Below are 9,761 nucleotides of genomic sequence, written 5' to 3'. Positions count from 1 at the left end.
CTCATGAAATAAATAAGCCACACAGGAATGGAGATCTTTTCTTAACCCAGGATTTAACCTTGCAAGATGTTTACACGCCGCTTTGTCTCCAAGTCTTGTGAAACAGATCATAAAGAAGTATCTTTTTATAATGGTTACCAGACAGGTGAGGTCAAGACAAGTCTGCCTTCCAGCTTAGGCCCATCAGAGTTTATCAGCTATCGGTTTATTTTATATCTTAGAATTGTAATTAACCATTGACTAACTAAAGGATACTGAGTAGCAAGTGACTGGCAGAAGAAGCATAATTGATCTTTAAATGTAATTTTTTGAAAAAACAAGGGAAGGATTCAAATCTTTTGAAGCAGCTGAGCCATAAAAAAAGAATAAAACATTTCGGCTGTTTCACCTGTAGCTTAAACTTTTTATACTAAGTCTGTATATTTTAAAGCAGAGGACTCCTAGAGTAATAGACATATTAATGTCAGGATCTGTGATATTCAGTTATTAGTTCTTTTAGTTTTATTTTTAGATTTATTGCCTTGATGCTCTTTTCTGTGTTCTGGCGTTCTTGAGTTTTTATCTGATCGGTTTCTCAGTGACATTAGTTTCCTTAACTTTAGATCCTGATCAGTCTGTTTCATCTGATCAGTCTTGCGTTTGACCCGTGTTTCCTGTGCCTTCTCTCAAACTGGGCGTTTTCCCGGTCAGCCTGCCACACTCACCTGTCCCCAGTCAGTAATCAGCCCAGGTGCCTCCACTTTTCTCTGCTCAGTCATCACTACTTACCAGCAGTGCATTGTTGACCTTTATGCCAAAAATCTGGTTTCCCTCAGAGCTTTTCCTTGTGATCCACTTTGAGTTTCCTCCTGTAAGATTTTGCTGCTACATCAACCTTTTGTTTTCATTTTTACAATGAAATTTTAAGGTTTTTTTTGTTTGTTTCTAAGCTTCTCATGTGCAGATGCTTCCAATGTTATCACCCATTTAATGTTGTCCGCCATTTGCCAAGGTGGAAGTAACGACTTAAAAATACTCACATTACTGTAATTATGTAGATTTTTTGGGGTACTTGCACTTTTATGAGTATTTCTTTCAACTGTGTAAGACCATGTAATCTACTTTGATACTTTTAAAATCAGAAATCGCTACGGAGTACGGCTGCAATTTGAATTAATATTCAAACCGTTCATCTGCATCTTTGTAGCCAATAAGGCTCTCAGATCGCGAACGTGCCAATTACCTATGACGTAAGCAAAGGACAACTCCGTAGAGTAGAGAGTCATTTATGGACTGAAGATTTGGAGAAAAAGCCAAAATGGAGACAGAGGACAACACTGTCAACAGATACAGAAGTAACTAATACTCTGAGTAGTTTTTGAGAAAAGTACTTTGTACCTTTTTACTTAAGTATTTTTTATAACACCAGCACTTTAACTTGTACTTGAATCCAAATTTTCAGTACTTTTTCCACCTCTGGTTATTAGTTATCCTCACAGAGTGTGTTCAGACTGTCCCTCCTGTATTTCCTAATAGGTTTGAAGGTACGTTCTTATCGCTGATAATATGCAGCTTCGCACGCGTGTAAAACTGGAAGCTTTAATTGTTAGCTTTATTTACATGTAACCGTTTTCCTAAATCTAACCTTTCACCTGACCTAGAGCACTGACCCTACACTTAACCCGCTGACCCTTGACATACAAAAAACTATCAGCGTGTACCTTTAAACCTACTAGGAGGTAGAGGAGGGACAGTCTGAACACAACCTATGGGGACGATGACAACTAATAACGGACATTTAATGGCTGATAACATTTGAAGCAGGTGCCATGTCAGTCTGCATTCTAGATTCAGTCCTCCTGTGATCACAACAATGGATGCAACAATTTTATATATATATATGTTTTTTTTAATAAATGAAGTGACAGCGTGAAGTTCACATTGTTTATTCAGTTTTAAACAAAGAAATCTGAATGTGACTTCCAGGACAGCAACTACAAGTAAACTGGGATAATGTAAACAAAATGACCTTGAAGTGGAGGAGAGTCTTGAAGCATCTCAGATGGGCTTCAATCATTTTGAAATCATGAAGGATCCACTGCATTATAACACAATAAGTTCATGAACAGACCAATATTTCAAAAGTGGAGGCAATCATACCAGAAACACTCTTTTAACACTGAACACTTACTGTTTTCCAGTCTCAACATAAAAGCTTGATTCAATACAAGAGATACATGTGAGATGACATGTGTATACTGTAAAATAACATTTTTATGTCCGAACACGTTTCTCTGTCACCAGACCAAGTAAACAATGCAGACTGTCTTCTAAAGAAGCTTTAAAACATCTTTCATTGTAAAAAGGAGCTTATATTTAATGATGAAGTTATACTGTATTTTCCGCCATACACGTCGCGTTGCCCTATAAGTCTCATCAGTCCAAATATGTCTAATAAAGTGGAAAAATCCATAAATACGTCACTTCACCATATACATCGCATCTATTATGCATCACTGCTGACACGTCGCATTTGATACGCATCACCACTGACAACCCGGATATGAGGGACGGTGTTGTGCCAAAAATCGATTGGCTGCCAAATTGCAGGAGAGTGCACAGGAGGACTTTAACAAGAATTTAACAAGATTAAGACTTAAAAACAATCATTTGTTTGCTCGAAATTATTTTCAAGATGTTTCTCAGTTTAACTTTTGCTTAAAAAATGCACTTTGACGGTCAAATCTGCTGTATTTCAGAAGCCAATACGCAGAAGTAGGAATGTGCAAAGGGACGAGTCGCTGCTCATTTCATAGAAATTTAACAAGATAAACACCTAAAACAATTATTTGTTTGCTCAACATTATAGCAAAGGTGTGTCTCAGTTGAACTTTAACTTAATAAATGCACTTCAATGGTCAAATTAGCTGCATTTCTCTGGGGTGGTGCAGCGAAATGAAGCTGATTTGACTGCTGCTCTAAGCGAGCTGGAATAAGGCAAGCCGATTGTGTCATTAATAGTCACTTTTACCTATTACATGACACAATGGCAGGCTATACTACTCTGGTGCCATCTAGGTGCTGAAAATGGTAGTGTTCAATATTTTCAGTCAGAAAGAATAAAAACGGTCATATCTCAGCCAAAAATTGGTTTATAAATATGAGGGAAAATCCATAAATACGTCAGTTTGGCGTATAAGTCACAGGACATGCAAATTATGCAAAAAAGCATGACTTATACAGCAAAAAATACGGTACCTCAGTCTTTTTCCAAAGTTGCATTGTGAAACCACATACAGACCTTACAGCACCTTCTAGCTGCTTCAGTTCAGATAAAAAACACTTTTTCTATCTTCAGCTATTTGAAGCTAATAAAACGATTGCATCACTCTTACTGGTGATCACATTTTGCATGATCCTCTGGTGTAAAGTTGTTTCATTTAACTTTTGTTGTCTGTTGTTAAGCAAACACGTTTTTGCTTTGCTTTCACATGCATGCGTGATGAACTTGCACACACCAGAGACATTTATCACGATGCACTCCTGGTCCGGTGACAGAGAACAGAACCAACACAAAGCACCATAACACTAATTTGCACTTGGGTTGTTTTGAAAGTATTCCAATAAGGTTTTTGTTGTTCAATCAGTTCTCCCTTCATAAATCTCTCTTTTTAAATCGTTTCAAGGACTCTCCAGGATTTGACTCTGAGGGCATCCTAAAAAAGGTGAAACACATCCAGTTGCATTTGGTAAACTCATTGGATTATATAAAAGCAGAAGCAGCAAAATGCATCCTGCATGTCCTGCCATCAAGTTGAATACTACAATAGTGAGTTTTTACTTTAAGTCAAAGTGTAACATTACAACCCTTAAAATAGGGTTGGATAATAGCCCTTCTATGCACAAGAAAGTAAAAGTCTAAATCTAAAGTCCAGAAAGAACGATCTTTACTGTTTGGGATAATGCAAGGAGTTCTCTAACAGTATTTAATCAGAGGAAAGAGATTTGTATCAGTTTGCTTTAAAATGCACAACTGATCTATGCGACATCTCAAGAGGTATTGGTTTGGAGAAAAAAAATAAAACGTGTGCGCCATAGCATCTGAGAGAGCAGGCCTCTTATCAAGACTGTACCTTTCATACAGAAAGCATGTGGATCTAGCTTAGCATAATTTCATGAGATTTCCACTCAAGGAATGAAATTAGATGCTAAGCAATGTCTGCTTTACAGAGAGGGCCCAGTTAAACCTGATAACACAGAAATGTGATTTTTTTTTTTTCACATTAGAGGAGAAATGCAAATATCTTAACTAAAATCTACTAAACAAGGATTAATGGAGTTTTTTTTTTTCTTTTTGTAAAAGGCAAGGAACCTGCATAACAATTCAAGCCTTAAGCTTAAGCCAAGGCCATTTCTTCACATGGAGAGATTGAGAGAAAAAATGAACATGTATTTTAAAAATGAGATGACGCCTTCCAGTTTTTTTTTTTTTTTTTTTTTTACCAGTTGAGAGAAAAAAAAAAGCCTCCTCGTTGAAATGTAAAAGTAAATAAGATTTGCAACATTAAATAAGGAGAGCTCTTTAGGAGTGCTGTCCCTTCACATGTTAGAATATAAGAGGTGGTCATTACAGAAGCACATAAACCATGTGCTCTCTAATGTCCATTTCTGACAGTACTCATTTAGTAGATCCAGGCTGATGAGCGAACGTTTCTCTCTGCAGCTCCAGAAAGGTGCATGGTAACAAAAGAAGTCTATTTCTATTATTGCTACAAGCCACCATGTCTGTTTTCTGTGTTGCACAATGCAACAAGGACAAAGGCAGATTCAGCATCTACCACTTTTCTTTTTCTTTCTTTTAAAGGCCACTGTGTGCAGACTGGAAGACTTTAACCTTGACAAGGACAGGACATGGGCGGCGTTTTCTACTGAGATCTGAGCGACCATTTTTCCATTATTCTGCTGCTCTTATCTACAGAAACACTAAAATCCGGTTAAATGGAGCCATTTTCTCATTTGCCTTTAGAGGTCATTTTACATGCTTGAAGAACTCCAGTAATTTAGATGGCACTAGGGGTTCCATTGTAATCATAGCTAGTGCAGCGAGGGTCCAAAAGCTCGGGCTGCACAGCCCGGCAGAAAGTCACAGACCAGAGCTGGAATTTTCTCTGCGCCTCACATCCAACCATGTAGCTATGAACCAACAGTTACAAGAAAGTAAAAAGAAGTTACTGTTGATCAATTAAAAAAGAAATAATAGGTCCCAAATACTACTTTAAACCCTGAAGGTAGCGTTGAACTATTTGCAGAAACTGCTACAAAGAGTGGGTGTAGCACTTTATGTATGCAACAAGAAGCTGGTATTTGTTCCCGGGCTTTGAGAATGCACAGCAGACATGCACTGGATAGGCAGTGCCAAAAAAGGGCCCCTCAGGAAGAGAAGCAAAGGCTGCAGCACTCCATACAGATCTCCAAGCAATCTGCAGACTCGCAACAGGCGTCGATGATGCCGCAGTCCATGTCACAGGGCAGGTCACAGTCACCGCACTCCTCCGACACACAGCAGCAGCAGAAACACGAGTCGTCGCCCGCGCAGGAGCCGCAGGTGGCGCAGTCCAGCACGATGTTGCACAGGGTTAGGAACTCACAGAAGAGGCAGGCCAGGATACAGTGAACACAGCAGTCTGGGTTAAAAAAAAGGCAGAAAAAAGAAGTTTTAATGGTTAATTTCTCTCAGGTTGTTTTCGTGATCGTGTGATATGCATGAAAGAAAAGGCAATGCCACAAACCTGTTAACCCTAATGATCAGTGTATGAATAAAGTATGCTGGTGTAGATTCTCAGTAATCCAGTCATGGTCGGATCAAAAGAAAAGTTAAAAACAAAAACAACTGGACTTTACTTTGTTGTCATTCGCAGCTTGTTGACAACAAGAAGCTGGACTGTTTGGTGAACATGGGAAGAGACGGAAGCCTCAACACTGAAGTCTACAGGAAACCCACTCGCACAGATCAGAACCTTCTGTTTGGGTCTCAGAACCCACCGGAACATAAACTTTCTGTCATTAGAACTTTAAACTGCTGAATGCACTTGCACTACATGCTGAACATGTCCCCACAAAGACAGAAGGAAGAGAACCACATCAAAGAAGCTCTCCAAACCAATGGATATCCTAACGGGGCCTTTGTCAAATCTGCAAAGACATCCCTAAAACTTGCAGCAGAACAGGGAGAAGAACAAACACAAAAAAAATCATTATCATCCCATCTTTTCTGGAGTATCTGAAAAACTCGGAAGGGTTTTCTGCAAACACAATATGCCGGCACATTTCAAACCCAACAGGACCCTCAGACAGAGGCTGGTCCATCCCAAGGACGGCACCCCCAAACCCAAACTGAGCAGTGTGGTGTCTGCAGTTCAGTGCTGCGAGGAATGTTCAGACCTCTACATTGGAGAAACTGAGCAACCTCTTCACAGACAACACAGGAGCGCAGCTCTTCAGGACCAGACTCAACGGTCCACCTACACCCCAAGGATAAGGGACACTCTTTTGAGGACCAGAATGTTCATATTTTGGACAGATATGACAGATGATTTGAGAGGGGGCCATTTACATCAAACGAGGAAAAACTATTAACAGAGGAGGAGGTCTCAGATTTCAACTTTCAAAATCTTACAACGCATCATTAGGCCTGATTCCCAGTCAACAGTCCCAGTTCATGCAGGAACATCTCTGTGAGCCAGGCAGACAAAGAGCCTAACGAGCCTCTATTGTGCAGGGCGAGTAGATCCAGTCTAAACGGCATGTGAATTTAATGCTTCTTATGCATTGGAAACCAAGGTCCAAACCTGAACTGGCCACGGTTCTGGTTTTGTTTGCTCACAGCAGCCACCTTGATGTGGGTGAGGGATCGTCATAGTAAGACTCAGTTCAGCAAATGACGAGCACCTCGTCTTTTGTCCAGGGCACTGGTGCTATCGCCTGTGTTGCCATTTTTTCTAAAGAAAAAGCTCTGTCACACAACCAGCCAGAAGCAAGTTACTGAAAGTATAATCTGTGATGCCCCCCCCCCCCCCCACCAGGCCAGTGAACCAAGCGATGCCCAGCAGTCTGTTGATGCCAGATATGCAGCACCAGCCTGTTCCAAATGGAACTCCAGGTCCCTGAGTTCCAGACTGTCTAATGCCAACACTCGAAACCCAGGAAAGATCCCGGGTCAGGCCAGTCCAGGTTGGGCCAGATCTTAAAATGCATAAGGGCCCCAAGTACACAACCAGGTCTCTCATGAAGCTCTAAAGAGCAGTGAACTCCACACACTCCAGACATTTTAGAATTGATAAAGCCTCACGCATGGGAAGAAAAACATCTTAAGCTTCAGAATAGAAGTCCAGCTGTTTTTGTTTATTTACCTGTTGTAGTTAAAATTAAAAATAATTTCCATCCTCACAAGATACTTTTTTAAAATAAATATGTTGTTACCCTTGAATTCAACATGATAGTTCAGTTGCTTATGCTTAAAATACTTTGTATAAAGGTGAGCAAAGTCATTAAAGAAAACAAGAAATGTAAATATCCTGTACCAACATTTATTCCTTAACCTGCACGTAGTATGATGGTGACTGAATGATGTCAAATTACATGAAAACAATCACTTTTGATGTCATCTCTCTTTAAAACCCTTATAATTAAAAGAACTGAAATTGTACTTGTTTTTTTTTTTTTTTTCTTAATTTGACTGAACCAAAGAATAAAACACTCCAGGAAAAAGACGTCTGATATTCAAGATCTTTAAAGAAATCAGACGTGACACTTTTGCTGCCTTTTCAAACTCTCTCCTTCAGCGTCTGTGTTTGCATCTCACCGTCATGTCCGTCTGTGGGAATCTGCGAGCTGTTGCTCTTCGAACTGCTCTTGCTCCTCTTGCTGCTCTGGGACGTGATCGAGGGGTTTGACTGCAGTTTTCTGTTGTGCTTGGGTCCAGCTGAAGATGACGAGGAGGTGGACGAGCCGCCTTTTGGGAGGGAGCCCAGCTTGGGATGCCTGTGAGAGCCGCCGTTTCTGACGGGGTGGGACTGGAGTGTGTGCAGGTGAGGCAGGTGGTGCGGACAGTGCGTGTCAGGGGAGTGCGCGTGCTCGTGGCTCTTGGTTCCGTTGCGTAGCAGACTGCTGGGCTGAGACCGACATGGCTGCGCCTGGTGGACGGGCGTGGATCTGGCTGCTGGTTGAGCTGTGAAACCAACAACAGTCCACACGTTTACACCAGAATAAAGAACAAATATTTAAAGCAACTGAAACCAGTACACAGCTAATCAATGTCCATGCTAATATAAAAAAAATGTGGAAAATCTCTACCTAAATTCAGCTCTGATTGTGCAGCAATATTATTTTACTGAGCTGTAGTTTTGTAAAAACCCCCTAAAAAAACAAAACAAGTTACTCCATTATGATGTAGATTTCAATATTTGATGTGAATATTTGTGATAAAATACATCAATTTGAAATAAAATCAAATACTTTACACAAGCGACATTAGTTTTAAAGAAATAATTTATTTATTTTAAAGCAATTCTTTTGAACAGTTAATATGTTAACTGTTTAGCTCTTTGAAAGACTTCAGCTTGAAGAAACTGTTTTATCCTGACAGGACTGATGAGCTAATGGCTAGTCCGCATGGGACCGAAACAAAAGAGATGACCGACATCTTAAAACAACTACAGATAATTGAAAGTTTCACTGTGGTTTATGTGAAAAATTTATTAATCTTAGTTCATGTTGTATTACATGGTTATATTTACAGAAATGTTATATTCCTGTAACATGGAAATGACGTCTTGCAGTTAGCTGCTGCTGCTACGCTCTGCACTTGCAATTAATCATAAAATTCTATATGAAAAATCATGTAATATAAAACTATACAATTAAAAAGAATTGTGAAACACAATTTGCATGAACTGCTATGACATTTTTCAAATTGTATTTATTTTAAAATGGCAGTAGCACACATTAATCCTAGCCGTTGGCTCACCAGTCTTGTCTGAACTAAAGTCTGTTTCTCCAAAATGAGATCCTTCAAAAGTTTATCATAAACAGGTAAGATATTTGGTTTTTACCTGTTCACAGAACCCCACTTCAAACGATTTGAACTACACTTTTATTGCAGACGAGCGCTTGGACTCAGGCAGAGGGGGTGCTGGGAAACTGAGTCTAGTTATGAAACAGACTCACTGATGGGATGAGCTGCAGTGTTTGTTTACTGGGCTGACCCCTGGTTCTCCTCGTCTAGACATTTACACAACTAGAGGGAACATGCAGAGATGTGTGTGTGTGAGTGGGGGTAGGGGGTATCAGGACGAGACAGGACAGGACAAAAGCTACAGCCTACAGATACCAAAAAACCCTTTTGCATAGTTACTGCCATTTTCTGATGAAGCAGTTTTCACATAAAGTCTACAAATCTCCAAGTGCAAACACTTGGAAGTGCTGATCTTGGCTCGGTGTGCTGAATATTTTATGTGTAAATGCCACTGAGAATCAAAAAGTTTTAAAAACTTGAGCAAAAAAAAAAAAATCACACAAAAAGCCTGGCTTGTGCATACTGCACAAGAAAAACTCTTGGATCTGACTTCTTTCTTTTTGTGAGCTGAAATCTTGATGGTGAAAAGACATACGGCAAGACTTAACGTGAACCAAGACAAGCACACACATACATACAAACATGTGTGTATGTGTATGTGTATATATATATATGTATGTGTGTGTATATATATATATATATATATATA

At 39.7% G+C, this 9,761-nt stretch overlaps 1 protein-coding gene across 1 annotated transcript in view; it reads right to left on the bottom strand.

Moving 5' to 3' along the window:
* Positions 1 to 5,350: 5,350 nt before the first annotated feature.
* mdfi (MyoD family inhibitor) overlaps positions 5,351 to 9,761 on the bottom strand; it is a 189,614-nt gene continuing 185,203 nt past the window's right edge. Inside the window, exons 4-5 of the mRNA XM_037678936.1 lie at positions 7,841 to 8,206; positions 5,351 to 5,663 (exon numbers count right to left, since the gene is read on the bottom strand). Coding sequence (XP_037534864.1) covers positions 5,410 to 5,663; positions 7,841 to 8,206 — 620 coding nt within the window. The 3' untranslated portion in view covers positions 5,351 to 5,409. The remainder of the gene's footprint in view (positions 5,664 to 7,840; positions 8,207 to 9,761) is intronic.

Source organism: Nematolebias whitei, chromosome 7, assembly GCF_014905685.2.
Source record: "Nematolebias whitei isolate Nwh7 chromosome 7, NemWhi1, whole genome shotgun sequence".
NCBI lineage: Eukaryota > Metazoa > Chordata > Actinopteri > Cyprinodontiformes > Rivulidae > Nematolebias > Nematolebias whitei.
This window is presented reverse-complemented; position numbering and strand designations above follow the sequence as displayed.